The sequence below is a fragment of the Haliotis rufescens genome, unplaced genomic scaffold (assembly GCF_023055435.1).
Source record: "Haliotis rufescens isolate VD_foot unplaced genomic scaffold, xgHalRufe1.0.p SCAF_9, whole genome shotgun sequence".
NCBI classification, from domain to species: domain Eukaryota; kingdom Metazoa; phylum Mollusca; class Gastropoda; order Lepetellida; family Haliotidae; genus Haliotis; species Haliotis rufescens.
Window position 1 is genome coordinate 41222653 of NW_025964383.1, and position 18445 is coordinate 41241097.

General features: G+C 38.2%; 1 protein-coding gene across 2 annotated transcripts; it reads right to left on the reverse strand.

Annotated features, from left to right (window-relative positions):
• Positions 1 to 1788: 1788 nt before the first annotated feature.
• Positions 1789 to 17945, reverse strand: LOC124112666 (SPRY domain-containing protein 7-like). Of its 2 annotated transcripts, XR_007219574.1 has the most exons (6): positions 17819 to 17945; positions 14963 to 15079; positions 13395 to 13555; positions 11662 to 11764; positions 7398 to 10789; positions 1789 to 7359 (listed from the first exon to the last, which is right to left on the reverse strand). XR_007219574.1 is itself a non-coding variant. In XM_046472800.2 (5 exons), the coding sequence occupies exons 1-5, from the start codon at positions 17928 to 17930 to the stop codon at positions 10692 to 10694; spliced, it is 591 nt and encodes a 196-aa protein (XP_046328756.1). In that variant the 5' UTR covers positions 17931 to 17945; the 3' UTR covers positions 1789 to 10691. The 2 variants fall into 2 exon arrangements, 1 of the variants encoding a protein (XP_046328756.1); XM_046472800.2 differs by having other exon boundaries at positions 1789 to 10789.
• Positions 17946 to 18445: the final 500 nt, after the last annotated feature.

Here is an 18445-nt window from a genome sequence, read left to right on the forward strand (position 1 = left end):
ACTTTCGAAATATAGTGCGGGCGGGCAGTGTTTGTTTTTTGTTTGCTTGTTCAAAGTAGTATGTTACCAAATAAACAGTTGTGTACCATCAACCTGGGAAGAGCCTCCCTATATACACAAGCATACAAACTCCTGCTGCTGCCATTACTATAACACGAAATATGTGCTATATTGGATCACATTGTTTTTAAGTGAAAGGATTTTTTTTAAAATAAGTAAAAATGGAAATAAAAACGAAACGTGTGGCAGACTCTATGATAAAGCAGGCAGTGCCTGAAAACCAAGACTATTATTTACCACTATTTACTGATTACAAACTGAAATAGTTGGATGATTAATGGAATCTTACTCTCGTCTTTTGATATCAAACATATCAAGACAGGACTCAGAGTTATAAACGTTTATCAAATCGTGTTGATATATTTGATATCAAAAGGCAATCGGGAGAAATACTCTACTTAGCTGATTATGTCCAACTCCCGTCTCTCCTGGGAGTATTGCCAAAGTAAGGATGAAGTATGTTTCACATCTTCCTGAGGCACGGGAGTTCACTGACTGTAACAGTCTAGTTTCCACCCTTGCCGAACCACGCTGCAATTTCTGGCCTTGGTCGAAGTGTCACCAGTGGTTGTTATGAGTTATGTCCCTTCTATGTCCCTCCTATTGACCAATCAGATTCCACCATGCATTTGAATTTGCTTCAAACAAAATGATGTCCCCAGAAGACGTTCTGATCGATAATTAAAATCTATGTTGTAATAAAACGGGTCTTACTTCGCGAAGTGTATCAAATCATATGAGCACCTTGATGAAGAACATGAAAAGATTGGGGAATATATCTGTCGAGTTGGTGGTACATGTTTTTCAAATCCTGCAATCGACTGAAATCTGCTCGGCACTTTAAAAATTGGGTGTCAATTTCATTGTGATTTTGATTGGACTCAATAGTCCCGCCAAAATATAACTCCATAAATTTCGCTTAGTTTTGCAAGGGAGGAAAATTGGACTTTTACAGTCAGTTATCGCACTTGCCTCGGGAAGATAGATGTTTCACGGCCATTGTGTTGTTCACATGTACATATTCATCTTGATGTTCCTGTTGTATATATCATATACATCTCACTGTACAAATAAACATTAAACATGTCCATTTGTCTGATTGTTTTTACTATAAAGTGTAGGGTTGTTTATATGCTACTCAACACAAGTTAACAACTAAAGATTCAGATTCAGAGAATTCAGGTCCTAATCAATCTAATTAAAATCAGATCTTTTACTCTGATACCATACCTCTCTGTGTGAAGATCTGAGGTAACCTCCATAGGGAGTCATGTCCGATGACCCTACGTTAACTTTGACCCCCCCCAGTATACATGAAGGCTGCATGGGTTCTTGAGCCAATCAGATATCAGCTTTCTAAAATGATATGGCAGCTGACTCGTCACTGAACCAAACTGTATCCATTGTGACCCGTGAAGATCTGGGGTAGAAAAGGTCTTCAGCAACCCATGTCGTAAAAGACGACTATGCTTGTAAGAGGCGACTAATGGAATCCGGTGGTCAGGCTTGCTGACTTGGTTGATGCATGTCATCGATCCCAATTACGGGATCGATGCTCATGATATCAATCACTGGATTGTCTTGTCCAGACTCGATTATTTACAGACTGCCGTCATATAGCTGGAATATTGCTGAGTGCGGCGTTAAACAACAAACAATTGGGACGCGATGACATGTCTCTCTTATTGTGACAGACAATACTGGATGTTGAAATACACAGACACAGCATGACTGTAACACTTTATTGACATGTTACATACAGACAATACATTGAGGTTTGTGTACACAGAGCAACATGAAGGCCGTCACTACTGGCAGAGCCAGAGCTGTACAAAATGGAGGAAAAGTGGTAAGCTTGAATACAGATTTACTGTTTCTCAAACAAAGTTCACGCCAAAACCAACATCGAATTCCCTGCCAAATTGACAAGCATAAATATTCATACAGGAACTGGAAATATGAAAAACATTTTCAATTTTAAAACAAACCAGCTACATCTCTTGGTCCATGATAACTAAAAGCTGAAATACAAATATATTTTTTTCGTTTGGCATAATGCATTCTCAGCATGACAACAGATTCTGGAAAAGGTTGATATCTGATCAATTAAAAACACACATATTTCATTTTCTTGTCTATTTAATTGATTAAGGCTCAAAACAGGACAGCATAATTATATACTGAACAAACAAAAAGAGTTGGGATCAGGAATATTTTGGGGAATATTTTTTGTAATGAATCGAGAAAAGATATCCCCCCAAATCTTCATGATCCCAAACTTATTTTGCTCAGTATATATATTGTCCTGACTGTTCTTGCTACATATATTTAAGTTGGATAGGGATACGATATACTTCATACTGTTAGTATCATGAACACCAGAGGACATGTTATGGAAAAGTGTACTTATATTTATCATAATATGCCATGAAGCTTACAATGTTCCGTACTATGAGAGCATCACATACTATTCCTGATTCAACAGTCTTCATAGTCATCCATCCTGCATTATCAAGGGTGTTATATCTCCATGCTAGTAGGTTAAATACCTAGGACCCATTCCCGACTTCAGCTTCATTTTTGAAGCCGGTTTGAATGACATGATCCTAAAAATAGGACATAATGGAGTACGAAGACACTGGACTATAGAGGATGTTTGATGTTTGTTGTTTAACGCCGCGCTCAGCAATATTTCAGCTATATGACGGCGGTCTGTATATAATTGAGTCTGGACCAGACAATCCAGTGATAGACATCATGAGCATCGATCTATGCAATTGGGACATGATGACATGCATCAATAGAGGAAGAAGCCCTTCCAGATACTCAAAACAGCCCTATCAAAATTTGAGAGTTTTGTCATGATATCTCTGCCATTTGTCTTGAATGAATATGTTATAAAAGTTGACTGAGAATAAAATCGGTGTTTATTTATCGGAGGCCTTGTAAGGATGGTTTCACAGATGTCTTAATGATGAAGTACCATAGCTTGAGCTGTTTATCACAATCCACTGAATAACTTACCAACATAACAGAAAATAGACTTCACAACATTCTCGCACAACATAGATATCACAATACAGGCGCCGAGCTGATAAAACTAATCTGGGCCATGGAACAATCTTGACCTTTCCCTACTCGATACGACCTTGACCCTTCCTGACCAAGACCATACAACCTTGACCCTGCCCTACAGAATCCATGCGACCTTTACACTTCCATACACACTGTATGAGACCTTTCCCTACCAGACTTGCGGCCTTGACCCTTACCTACACGATCTCTATGCGACCTTGACCCTTACCTACACAGACTCCATATAAAACAGTGTAATACAGGCTGATTTCACGTAAACTTTAATATTTAGGCAATAAAAGTGTATTCAGATTAGTAGGTGTTTAATAGTCATTTGATGCACAGCAATGTCATTTGGGTGAGTGAGTGAGTGAGTATTCTAGCAATCTCACGGCGGGGGACACCAGAAATGGGCTTCATACCTTGTACACGTCGGGAATCGAACCTGGACCTTCGGCATGACGAGCGAACGTTTTAACCACCAGGCTACCCGACCGCCCAAATGTCATTTGGAACTGATAGCATTGGGCATACACAGATTCAAGCACCCACTCCTATACATTTTACAAATTAGCTCATCAGCTTATTCATATTCATTTTTTAATTTTTTATTGAAAGAGTAAACTCAAACACTACAAGTTTGAGGTCAGTAGGGAAAGGTCAAGGTCAATAGCTACACTTAATGGCACTTGGTAGCATTTGTTGAATACTGTGCAGAATTGTGCCCCTTGGGCACGCCAGACACCTATGATCGCAACCCATTCTGCCCCGATTATGTTTCTAGATTTGTCACCTCCATACTCATGCTTGTGGGTTTCATCAATGTGGTAAACATCTGAGGCCTGCTCCACTTACAGTTATGATACAACTGGAATACCGTTCAAGGCAGCTGAAACCAAACTCACTCATACCCGAAATACAGTTGTCAAAAAAGGTCACAAAGTAGATAAGAATCAGGATTACTTTCTCAGATATGTAACAAATTTAAAAATGGAAAAATACTACCTACCTGCCCAGTCAGTTTGGGGAAACAAGAATATTGATATTGCCTTTAAAATAATATTAACAAGGAAGAGAGTCTACTCTCAAAGCATGTGAAGAAGGCAAAATCTGTTTCATTGAAGGCTTCAAGGATGTGATGTGCAGATCTACCATAACCAGCAGAGACAGTAACAATTACTTAAACAATCAAGAAGGGGAGACAACTTCAAAGGGAGATAACTGGATTCCAAAACGTTCAAAACATCACATTGTTGGCATACACATCCCGAGACAGGGGGGGGGGGGGTCAGCAAAATTGTAATTCACTTATTCAAGTGGTTGCCTTGATTCAGATATGTAACCTCTGACTAGTTCAAGCAGAAACTTACTAAATCATGAATATCATATCATTAAATATTTTATGCCCCTTTCTCGTTCCACGTGCAATTTCAATGATTATAACCCCAATACTCTATCACTGAAATGGGCTTTGAGTTTTTATATATCGCACATCTGGCAAACAAGATCAGTTCCAGGAATACAATGCTCTATAGCAAGCACAAACAAGAAAACACAGTGTTTGTCATCATTGTAAACAAAAAGGTCGTTTCCATGACAACAGAACCGCCTCATCACCAGTTAGTGGAATGAGGAAAGATGGCTGGCAAGGAAATGTTGAAAATGTAAGTAAAATGAACGTTTAATGACAAAATATGCATGTTGACATCTCGAAACATGTTTCATATTTTGTGAAAAAAAGGATGCTAATGTATTACGTAACAATGTTTCTTAGTCACATTATCTCACAAGTGATGACATCTTCCCGAGGCAAGAGAGTTAACTGACTATAAAAGTCCAGTTCCACCCTTGCTGAACTAGGCTGGAATTCCGGGGTTACATTTTGGCTTGAATAATGAGACTATGCATAGTCTAATCAAAATCTTGTAACGAACTAGACATTGTAAACAACATGGATTTCAAAGTGCAGTCGACTGCAGGCTTTGCAAAAAATGTGTACCGCCAACTAGGCGTCGACAGATATTTTGCAAATATTTTCATGTTTTTAATCCAGGTGCTCAAGTGATTTAATGCACTTCGTGGGGTAAGACTCGTTTTATTACAAAATAGATCTTGATTTTCGATCAGATCTTGACTGGGTGCCGCCATTTTGTTTGAGGCAAATGGAAGCGATATGAGCGATGGAATCTGATTGGTTAATAGGAGGGACGTGGAAGGGACATAACTCGTAATAGCCACTGGTGACGCTACGATCGAGCCTTTAAAATTCCAGCCTAATTCAGCAAGGGTGGGAACTGGACTTTTATAGTCAGTTAAGTCCTTTGCCTCGTGAAGATGAAGTGATGAGAGATGAACTCTTTTTACCACCAAGAATACCAACAAACACGAATGAGCACACACTGAATTCAGCTCTTTATAACAAACAGAAGCAATTATGTTCATTGAATGAATAATAGAGTCTGCTTCATAGGACGCAGGAAATATGAGTTGTTGTTTTTAAAAGGCAACTAAAAATGTTTTTTTGAGTGATGTACTGATGCCCGTGAAACATTTTCTTTCTCTTAAGCCAAAGAACAAAATAAATATGTTATGATGAGTTAACATGTTTTTCAGTATTCAATTCCAGTTTCACCATGTTTATTCAAATACATTGCTACATATATGCATGTTTGTTTACAATGTAGAAAGCTGAACTGTAACATGGGCAGAGGTAAAACAACAAGAGTAGATGTACTTTCAGAAATAAATAACAACAACTTGACATGGTTTTCCATGACAGGGAACACAGATACATACATAGAAGACTGACCCACAAAACACTGAACACATGGATCTGCCGGGCTCTCATTACCGTATTGTCCGTATTAAGTGTCCCGACTACATCAGTCTGTAAATGATCGTCATAAGTGATTCATAGTAAGCTCGAAAATTTACAATACATTTTGTATTTCCTAGTGTATATTATAGATGTATTACAGAAAACAGCAGTGTATCTAGATTTATATAACTGCCAAGAAACTATCATTAAAATGTTCAATTTCCATCAACATTTCAACCAAATTTGTTCAATATTTTAACTTGTTGTGTATGGTTTAATAAGCACCACTTTTTTTGTCAATTATCTATTTTCCCAGGTGCCTATTACAGCGAATACGGTACTAACAATATGGTTTTAGGGGCATTCACTGAAGTCTTTTAACACCTTTACCATCGACATGTATTTCAATAGTAAACATTTAAAGCACCCATGTTAAGTCCCTGCATTTATATATTTTGGTTCAAATAATTTTGTTTACAAATAAACTTGAGATGGTCACAACAAAACTACATTTGTGAAACTCAATATTTGGTAAATATATTTGGCATGAAGGTTTGGGGGTCAGTCGGTTAGTGGGAAAAAATAAATACATGGTACTACTGCTTAATAAACATTAATCATTAACACATTTATATTCAATGACAGCAATATTAAAAGTGTCTTATATATACATGACAAGGATTGGTTCTACGGAAGTGCCAAGTCTCCATAAACAAGATTTTCCAAAATGAGAAGAGACTTTGATTCTCATGTAATAAACCTTTGAGTGAGTGAGTGAATGTTATTAATGCACAATCAGCAATATTCCATGCATATCGATGCAGCCTGTAAATAATCCAGTCTGTACCTGTAAACCAGTGACTGAAAGCATGAGCACCATCTGGGTCACGATGACATGCAGTCAGCCAAGTCACAGAGGCTGACCACCTGACCACTTTAGTTAACTCTTACAAGTAGGAGTTAGGAAAGTATTATCGCCAGCGGGGCGGTCGGGTAGCCTAGTGCTTAAAGCGTTCGATCGTAATGCCGAAGACCCGGGTTCGATTCCCGATATGGGTACATTGTGTGAAGCCCATTCCTGGTGTCCCTCGCTGTGATATTGCTGGAATATTGCTAAAAGTGGTGTAAAACCATACTCACTATTATCGCCAGAATACTTATGCAAATACAAATTTGCTTGTTTGTTGTTTAACATTGTACTCAGCAATATTCCAGCAATATGTCAGTGGCCTGTAAATAATCAAGTCTGGACCAGACAATTCAGTGATTGATATTTTGAGCAACAATCCCAACTGTCTGGGTAGGATGACACTTCATCAACCCAGTCACTAGTCTGACCACCTGATCCATTTGGTCACCTCTCTGACCAGCATACATTGCTGGGGACCTATTCTAACCCTGGGGACCTATTCTAACCCTGGGGACCTATTCTAACCCTGGGGACCTATTCTAATCCAACTACCAAAGAAATCAAATTAAAAAGACCAGAAAAAGACCATTGTCGATATTTCTAGAATCAAGAAAGATTTGCAAGATGTAAAGAAACAGTTTAATGCAGTTATCATTGTGCATTAATGTTACCATGGTTACTAATGTAACCAACAACAACCTTTTTGTTTTGCTTCTGTTTGTTTTAAAACAACAAAAACAAAAAAAATGATAAAAACTGCTCTTTTTATTATGCATGACAAAGAAAATGAAAAAAATCAACATAACATTTTAAAAAAATCATCTGTTGGTCTTTAAAAAAAAAAAAAAAATTGGTTCCCAGGCACTGACTTTTACAAATATAGTGCAGGCGGGCTGGCGGTGCTTTTTTTGCCTTGTTCAAACAAGTATGTAACCAAATAAACAGTTGTGTATGATCCCCCTGGGGAAAAGGGCCTCCCTACATAAACAAGCACACAAACTCCTATTGCCACCATGACCATAACACGAGATGCACAGTAAAGCAGTGAGCATGTAAGGGAAGTAACTGCTTGCTAAATTGGATCACATGGTTTTTAAGTATAAGGATTTCTTTTTAAATTTTGAAAATGAAAATAAAAGAGAAAAGTTCGGCAGATTTTATGATTATGGTGCCATGCCTGAGAACCAAGACAATTATTTTTTTAATCTTAATACCATGTTGGATTTTGTCTCCTGTTCTTCAACCTGGGTAACCCTGAACACATAGTTTTTAATTTACTGATAATTGACAGTTTCAGCTGACGGTAAGATGCAGTTCACAAATACAACCTACCAACATCATCAACAGTTATCAATGCAATGAACAGTGACTGTATGCAGATCTGGACTTGAAGGGTACATACAAAACACAGAGTAGAGACTGAAGACAGTCTAGCTTTACAACAAGCATACAACTGGTGACACAAATAGTCAATGACAGCATCACATCGTACAACTACTACCATCTTGTACTTGCCTTGTACTTCAGCATTCATAAATGATCACGAAATGAAAAAATAAAACCGATAGTTTCTTGGGTATTTTCTTCTATATCTGATGTGGACGGCAGCCTATTTTTTTCATATCCTAAAGTGTGCTACCAAATTTAATGAAATTTTATTAATCTTCATCCAGACCAAATTAATTTCCTACATTTTATTCAGTTAGCATGACAAACAACAGGAGGCAATAGTTGATAAATAAAAGGGTTGTCAAAGATTGAGGTTAATTTCACAAACGTTTTCATTTATGTTTAAAAAAGTACATATTTAATCAAATAAATCACATTTGTTTTACTTTTGCAAACTATTAGGCTTGACTCCTCTGTATAAGGACATTATTCTTTTATTTGATGGATGACAGATTCGTTTTGTCAAAGTCAGAAGTTGGAGGAAGGAATAAGATTTTATAAAAAATGTTGACATCAAATTTCTTTTTTAAACTGGATGACAGATTGTTTCTATATTACTTGGTGGGTAGGAGTAAGGGGATAAGAAAATAAAAAATAAATGAATTCCATTTCTTTAGCCCCGATTTGCTACAAGCTTTGTCTTTTGTCCAAAGACAAAGGGAGTTAATTCTACAGATCTGTGTAAAAGTGAAGGGACATAACTCTAGGTTTACTGTGCAAGGAATTTTGCTACAACTCATGAACTGAACAATTTTTCAAAACATTAATGTCCAAAAGAGCATCACAAGTTTTATGGGTGATTTTGGTTTCAAAACACTGAGTAATCGCAAAACAATTTTACGTGTATGACGTGTCGGCAGAAAACAAATATGTGTAAATTTGGATTATTATGATTTTCAAATTTGAAGAAAAAGGGTTCTGCGGATCTGTGATCCAGAAATATAAAAATAATGGCCTAACAAGAAAATACTTTGGTCCCGAATTAAAAGTGAAAAAATAAGATGGACGTGTGGATAAATAATATCAATAATAAGTCTATATTGTGTTTATCTTCATGATGCCAATCTCATAATGGTTTTCATTGAATAAAACTTTCCAAAAAGTGAATATCATGCTTTTTACAATGAAGTACAATTATTTGTAAATATATGAATATATTTGGTGAGTTTTATTGAAATGTATCGAATTTGAAGAAAAAGAGAATGCACAAGTTTTCCCGACTTCGATAATTCCTTCTCATGCTTTTGGGTAACATGCCAACAAACTTGAAGCTAAGTTACAAGCAACTTGAAGCCGGATATTCATCTCGGTCAATAAACCATACAAACCAAAACACGAATATACGGGTACTAAAATCCAGAATATTGATGTAGTTGGATTAAAACAATATCAGAAATTGGTTTGGCTATGCTGCTAATATAATCTGTTCCTTTGGTTACAGTGAATGTTCATTTTAAACATCAGAAGCTGGACACATCATAAGGATGTCTGTATTAATCTTTTTTCTTCAAAGGTATTTTTCGGTGTTGTAACAAACTGAACTTTAATTTTAATTTCATTTAAAAAATAAGTATCTTGAATCTGAAAGCCAGCTCATCAGCTAAGGATGTCAGTATATATATACATGTGTCTTTCAGGACCAAGGCTTTTTTCCAAATCACAATAACTTAATGTCACTGACCAAGATGGAGAGGAGGTCAGGGGTCACGTAATGAACTTTAACCTTCAGAGAGTGTGGGTCAAGACACTTACTATTTCAACTTCCAAAAGGGTTCTATTTCGTCTGAAGGTTTATGACATCACAACATTTCACTGTAACTGTTTTACCAAGTAAATATGATTATACATGTAATATGTTTGACTTGCACTCTATGCGTTAAAACCATTGTTCAAATATAATACTCAAAAGAAGTCAAAGAACACCTGATTCTTTCATATATCAATAACAGCTCTGTTATGTTGACTTCTTTGAGTAATATATTTTAAAAGAACTACAGTTTATGAATGAGAAAAATATTAATATGAATATTAAGAATAAATTCATAAAGAAATAAGTTCATAAATATTTGCGCTGGTTCTTCGTTCACGGAGTACCTATTGATACGGAAATGATCTTGTCGTGTCTTGGACAAATGTTCCACAAATTGGAAGTTGGCAGTTCAACATGTGTTAGAGATTGATGCCATCCTGGCTTGTTTCCAGTCAACCGGTCTGTCTCCCTGTGCCAAGACATCTTCATTATCTCTGGGTGCTTCTCCTGGCAAATAGATTCCTTCCCCTCCCATCAACATATGTGGCAACCATAGTGATAGTTGCCATAGCAGCAAACACAGTGTCTCTCTCAGCCAATCACAGTCAAGAAGTCCTCACACTGACCAATCAGAGCAGAGATTGCTCTATCATGATGCTGTCGTAGCCTTCTGGTGGTTGGTGGTAGAACTTCTCAAACTGGACATCTAAGACGGCACCATCATCAACTTAAACAAGAAAATATGCATTTTATGTGTGCTCGTTGACACAAGGCCACAGTTTGTTATTCTTCAGGAGACAGGTACAGACAACCAGAGCAAAAAATAATAATAATCAGAAAATAAAATAAAAAAATCTAAATAAATTTGATATCATGTTATATGGTCTATCGATCATTGTTTGATTTGAAATATGAAAAGATACTACAATAATCAAACAAAAAAGTAAGTGTTAACTATTAAATGGATAATTCTTGCTCGAATGTCTCATTTAGTCTCTGGCCACTGCAAACACATGAAAAGAACAAAGCCTTACTGACAGGCAAAAGTACATACCGTATTCGACTTAATAAGAGCCCCGCTCTAATAAGCGCCCACAGAGATATTTGCTTATATATTGGCGAGTGAACAATCCCAATTAGCACCCCTTCCGATTGATGAATGTATACAAGACTTATTTATTCACATATAATACGCACAAAAACTGACCGACCTAAACAAATAAACTGAATTAATGACCGCCAACACGTCCAAACTGACAATCATTTTGACCTATTCAAGCTCATTGGTACTAAACCTTTAGCTAAAAATCTGAAAACCTTATATGGTTCTACATATGCTTCGCATCAATTATTTCTGCAATGGTACAGAGATGATAGTTATGCTATCAACATGATCAAATGCACAATAACTCTGCAAAAATAAAACATGTAAAAAAAACAAAGGAAAAGCAACATACAATATACAAAACTTGTCAGTCAAATTTGAAACCTCTATCAAACAATGAAGTATATATATATATATATATATGCTTTCCTGACAACTGAACGTAGTGAGGTCAAAGAAAATCAGGTTCTGTAAACTAGTTGCATGGACAATACCATAGAACACTGGGTATGTTGTGCCTCGGATGCCTGTGAATGGGACGTTGACAGCATCCCCATTGATGTAGAAGTTCATCTCAATGTGGTTGTACGTGATGCCCTGAAACAGAAACATGCTTGTGTGTCATGCCCCAAAACAGAAATGTGCTTGTGTGTTGTACCCTGACACAGAAATGTGCTTGTCATGCCCCAGAACAGAAATGTGCTTGTGTTATGCCCTGAAACAGAAACATGCTTGTGTGTCATGCCCCAAAACAGAAATGTGCTTGTGTGTTGTACCCTGACACAGAATTGTGCTTGTCATGCCCCAGAACAGAAATGTGCTTGTGTGTTGTACCCTGACACAGAAATGTGCTTGTGTGTTATGCTCTGAAACAGAAATGTGCTTGTGAGTTATGCCCTGAAAGAGAAATGTGCTTGTGCGTTATGCCCTGACACAGAAATGTGCTTGTGTGTTATGCCCGGACACAGAAATGTGCTTTTGTGTTATGCCCTGGAACAGATATGTGCTTGTGTGTTGTACCCTGACACAGAAATGTGCCTGTGTTTTATGCCCTGAAACAGAAATGTGCCTGTGTGTTGTACCCTGAAACAGAAATGTGCTTGTGTGTTGTTTCCTGAAACAGAAATGTACTTGTGTGTTATGCTCTGAAACAGAAATGTGCTTGTGTCATGCCCTGAAACAGAAATGTGTTTGTGTGTTGTACCCTGACACAGATATGTGCTTGTGTGTTATGCCCTGAAACAGAAATGTGCTTGGGTGTTGTACCCTGACACAGAAATGTGCTTGTGTGTTATGCCCTGAAACAGAAATGTGCTTGTGAGTTATGCCCTGAAACAGAAATGTGCTTGTGTGTTATGCCCAGACACAGAAATGTGCCTGTGTGTTATGCCCTGGAACAGATATGTGCTTGTGTGTTATGCCCTGGAACAGATATGTGCTTGTGTTATGACCTGACAAAGAAATGTGCTTGTGTGTTATGCCCTGACACAGAAATGTGCCTGTGTGTTATGCCCTGAAACAGAAATGTGCTTGTGTGTTGTACCCTGACACAGAAATGTGCTTGTGTGTTATGCCCTGACACAGAAATGTGCTTGTGTGTTGTACCCTGGAACAGATATGTGCTTGTGTGTTATGCCCGGACACAGAAATGTGCCTGTGTGTTGTACCCTGACACAGAAATGTGCTTGTGTGTTATGCCCTGACACAGAAATGTGCTTGTGTGTTGTACCTTGGAACAGATATGTGCTTGTGTGTTATGCCCTGACACAGAAATGTGCTTGTGTGTTATACCCTTGAACAGATATGTGCTTGTGTGTTATGCCCTGACACAGAAATGTGCTTGTGTTATGACCTGACAAAGAAATGTGCTTGTGTGTTATGCCCTAAAACAGAAATGTGCTTGTTGTTTGTTTGGGTTTTTTACACGGAAATGAGGTGTTTTGCCCTGACAAAAATGTGCTTGTGTGTTATGCCCTGAAAGAACAATGAAATTTCAAAACTTAGCAGCGTCATATTAAGTGTAGCCATCAAGTATCAGTTTCACAAAGGGCTTAGGTGTAGATTTAGAGCAACAAAAGCACAGATCACTATACAACATTTAGTCAATTGATAACAGCTATTGTTTCAAAAAATCTTTCAGGAAAACAGTTTATCAGGTGAATGTTCTCTCGGAAATATTAGAAGCTGATCAAGATTCGTGTGCACAAGTCTGTATGGACCATCTCACCACGATGTCTCCTTCCTGCGCTATTTGGGCCACCTTGGCGAACTCCTCGTTGTTGTGGTACAGCGTCCCATCATGCCTCAGTATCCACGAGTCAGTTGTGTCACCCAGAGGCACCACATTGATGTTACACTTCCGTGTGGCCAAGCCCACGCCCCATACACCTGGGCACAAAATAACAGCATTCTTCACAGGCAACCACGGTTACTTTTTTGTAGTTTTAGTTCAGCAATGATATGGATAGGAACATCAGTGAGGTGAGGTGAAAAGGGGCTTAACGTTGTGTTAAATGTTATTTCACTCACATAGCGACATGCACGTAGGTGCAGCTGCTTGTACTAATCTGGACCTATTCCTGTTTCATAGTGTTTGTTTGTTGGTTGTTTAACCTCGCAATCAGCAATACTCTGGCTATATGACAGCGTTCTGTAAATAATCAAGTCCGGATCAGACAATCCAGTGATTGACATCATGAGCATCAATCCAAACAATACGATGACATGCATCAACCAAGTCAGCGAGTCTGACCACCCGATCCCGCCAGTCGCCTCCTATGACAAACATTGCCGCCGCTTACAGTAAGCAATGGTTGATGAAGACCTAATCTAACCAGATCTTCACGGGTCCATATAGTGGCAGGCATGTGTGCAGCTGCTTGTACTAGTCTGGACTAATGCCGGTTTCATTGTGCTAGCCCACTGAGATACCATGTTGTATCTTGACAAGGATACCCCAGTCAGACACAGTATACTGACTCCGAGCCGACCAGTCCTTGTTTTAACCCCTTGGTGTGATATAGCAGTAGACTATACTCACAACCATGGTCTGAAAAATTCTACTTATCATATAACTTCAAATTAGCCTCTAAGTGCTTCCCCAAGCGAGTCCCATGTTTTAGTTACAACAAACGAGATGTTCCACACATGTGAATATTCACTGCCCTAGAGTTCACTCAGCATTATTCCAGCTACATGACAGTGGTTTGTAAATAATCGAGTCCAAACCAGACAATCCAGTGATTGACATCATGAGCATCGATCCACAAAATTGGGATACGATGTCATGCATCAAGCAAGTCAGCAAGCCTGACCACCCAATCCCATCATCACAGGCTAGCAGCTACAATTGGGTTTGAAATAAACATGTGACAATACAAAATCAGAAAGTATTAGTGACCAGATGGAAAATCTGTGGCTGGGACTTCTATTTTGTAATTTGGGACCCCCATTGTTTAAACCATGTAAACTGAACCCCTTCAAGCAAATGTTTTGAGTCCCTAGACCATAAAAATAAATCCCTGATGTCTGCATGTGACAATCACCACTGTCATAACTGTATCTTCAAGAGAATGAGTGAGTGAGTATGGTTCAATGCCGCTTTTAGAAATATTCCAGAAATATCACGGCTTCACACATTGTTCCCATGTGGGGAATCAAACTTAGGTGTGATGGACAAACACTGTGTTGAAGAGAACCTGATTAACTGGTAAGTAGTTTCCTAACTGTCACCACGGTTACTCTTCTCTTTACTTAAATATATTGAGGTTTACTTTTTTATGTCCTGGACAGTACCTGAGCTCTGTATTTTGATTTCAAAGTATGCTTTGTTCTGTACGATGGGTGCGTTGGCAAGTGCGGCTCCTGTTCCACATATCCTCTTCCCGCTCTTCACAATCACAACATCATTTCCTGGAACAACACAGAAGGATATTCATCATATTTCGGTATAAGAATAACTTTCAAAGCACAAGTCCCTGCACGTTGCAATCTGGGAACAAGATTTAGAGAACACTTGCCCAAATGTCTTAGTTTCAGTTGTGTGTGTGTGTGTGTGTGTGTGTGAGTGTGAGTGAGTGAGTGAGTGAGTGAGTGAGTGAGTGAGTGAGTGAGTGAGTGAGTGTGTTAGTGAGTGTGAGTGAGTGAGTGAGTGAGTGAGTGAGTGAGTGCATCAGTTTCGTTAAAGTCCTCACGGAATTGAAAAAAACCTGTTTTTTCGATCTCAGATTTTAAATAAATGCAGTTAATATACAAAATATATATATATTCAAACAACCCAGTAGTACTAATTGGGCATTGGCACAAATACAGCGTATCAAAGGTTTTTATGTCTTTTTACACGTAAAAGTGTGTAAAAATATAAACAAAACAGACTATTGTGAAACTGAGCATAACCAGGTGTTAGTAGATCAAGGTGAATGTCCATGACCTATGACACCTTCACGACAGGTGAAAACAGGTGCTTGAAACCCACGTGCATGTGATTTGTCAGTGGTTAGTGATTTGTGAGTGGCATTGTGGGATAGTGAATCATCGTCAAAATATCAGAAAGTAAAAGTAACATATTCCCTTCTCAAACAACAACTTACATGTCATTATTATTATGTACATAAACATAGCTGTTATTTTTATTGTTGTTTTGATTACTTTTTTCCAGGCTAATTTGCATAATGCCTATAGCCTGTTTCTGCCTTGTCAATTTTTGAATGTTGAAAGTGCCTACAAATTACCTCCTGTAAAGTACATTTTGTATTGAGCACTGCAATAGAACTAGCAAATCCAGAGTAGTATTTTTCCAGTTGTTTTGTTATTTCATATTTACATCTACGTAATGCTTTGTGTCGATTATTAAATCCAGCAAAACAGGTTTTTTCATTTCCATGAGTACTTTAGTGTCCCTTTAAACAGTACATGTACTTCTGTCACTGTGTGTCATCTTGAGAGCCCGAAATTACGCAAAATGCTTACACTTTAGAGAAACCCATGAGCACAGGTATGGCGCTGATAAATAGAGAAACATAATCAGTAGGGCCTGGACGATACACCAACAGTGTGATCCGATATGTATCACGATACTTTGCTCATGATCCAATACGTATCATGATACTGCATGTGCGTTCATCTGTGGCGCATTTATCACAGACAGGATGGCCAAATACCTTGCACACTGACGATTTACAGTTGGCAGTGTCAAGTATGGCACAATAGATTAAAATATTTACATTTTCAATACTAATTATCACTACTAATTGTTACTTATATCGAGAAAGAAATCGCGATCCCTTGATGCATCGGTATATCTTCCCAATACCAATAATCAGGGTGAACCAGGCTACGAACCCACAATTATAGGATTATGGCACATCTAATAAACAGTGAATTGAGTAACAGTGCTTCAAAGTATATAATGTTTTCACAATAAGTTTAGAGGCGGCAAGTAAATTTGAGTAGAGGCTAATTTCTAATCTAAACATTCTTATTTCACAGTTATTTGTGTTTGCATGTGAATATGCAAGTATATTTCATTTATTGCCTGTTTAAAACATAAAAAATAAGGCACTGATTTTTTCGTCTCACAATAGTAGCCGTTTTTGCTTTGGGCGAGGCTCCTTTTTCACTGAACCATTTTTCACCTGGTACAGTTTGGATGAGGTGGTGTTTAGCTAACTGCCAACAGCCCAAACCAACATGCCAACAAGCTACAAGGGTTGAGGACATAGAAGGAACCCATGTTAAATTGGAGAATCGAGTAAAGTCTTCAGTGTGTGATTGAGGAAGTGAGTTGGATTAGACACCTCTTATATAGAAAATATAAATATAAATATTACCACAGTGTCACATCAAGGGACAACAAAAATGTGCTACACAGATTGTGCAATTGTTGGGGATTTGAACCCGGGTCACTAAAAGCGGTAGAAAGTAACATTTTCAGTCCACTAGTCCTTACAATGATAACATATAGCAAAACCCCTAAAAATGGCAAATTTGTACTAGTCCTTATGATACCTTAACCATTGCGCAGTTTGGCGAGGACTATAAGGACTAGTGCCAATTTCGAACGCTGCACAAAGCGATCATAAATAGTGCTAAAACAATCATAACTCGCATACTTCAACATGGCCTTACGACCAGTGTTGCCATTTTGTTTGAAGAATAGAGTGTGTATCTCCATTCTGATTCTCATATATTAACGTATGTGTTTGGTAGGTCTTTCAATTAAGTGTTTCTTGAATTGTTTGATAGGCATTACTTTGAAGTGGACGGTTGACAAAGTAGACACAATTTATGGATACAAATTCTTTTATTACTGTAAAGGCGACGTGTCCTTATACCGCGGTCAAGAGAGAAGAGAGTCTTATTTTCTATGTTAGTTCACAACAATTATGTTATCTTAATTTGAGATATCGCATATTGCGTACAACGAATCATGATAGGCCTGTAGCACAGTGGGCTGCTAACATTGACAGCGATGCTTAACTAACGCTTATACTTATAGTGTCGCTTTTGACCAACAGATATCCATGGTGTTGATATTGATGACATCGTATTGACATGGCTATTGCACCTAACTCAAGCCCTGTCAAACTTCCTTACACGTCCGATTCATTTTACCTGAGCAAAGACAATAGCATGATTAACATAGAAACGAACCCATATGCGTTGTGTCTAATTTCACAATCGGGAGTTCCTGTAACTTGATGTGGCCCTGCCCAAAGCCCGATCCTGGCCAACAACAACGAAAACAACAGAAACACGCAGCCATCTTGCTTTCGGGAAATACCCGGAAGCGGATATGACGTCAGTGGGAATTCCCTTGTGAGCCTCAGCGCAAGTAAACAAATGACTTGCTTGAACGCTGTTTAATAAGAAACTTTGAAACATATTTTTTCATGTCCAAATTAAAACATGTTTGCACTGCACGAGATATAAGGAGATAGACAGACCATACATGGTACAGCTGAAATGTAGCCTATAAACAGAGACCCTATACCGGTATATGGTCTCTGATATATATTACCCATAAGGGTAGTCTAAGGATGGTTTTAGCAATTCTCAGTGCTGATTGGTCAGGTGAAGTCATATGACGTCCCAGTGCTTCATTCTGCGAACATGCAATATGACGTCTCCTTTGTTACGACGTCACAATTTTTTTTGCATTACGTCATCAGAGTGAGTATGGTTTTACGCCGCTTTTAGCAATATTCCAGCAATATCACGGCGGGGGACACCAGAAATGGGCTTCACACATTGTACCCATGTCGGGAATCGAACCCGGGT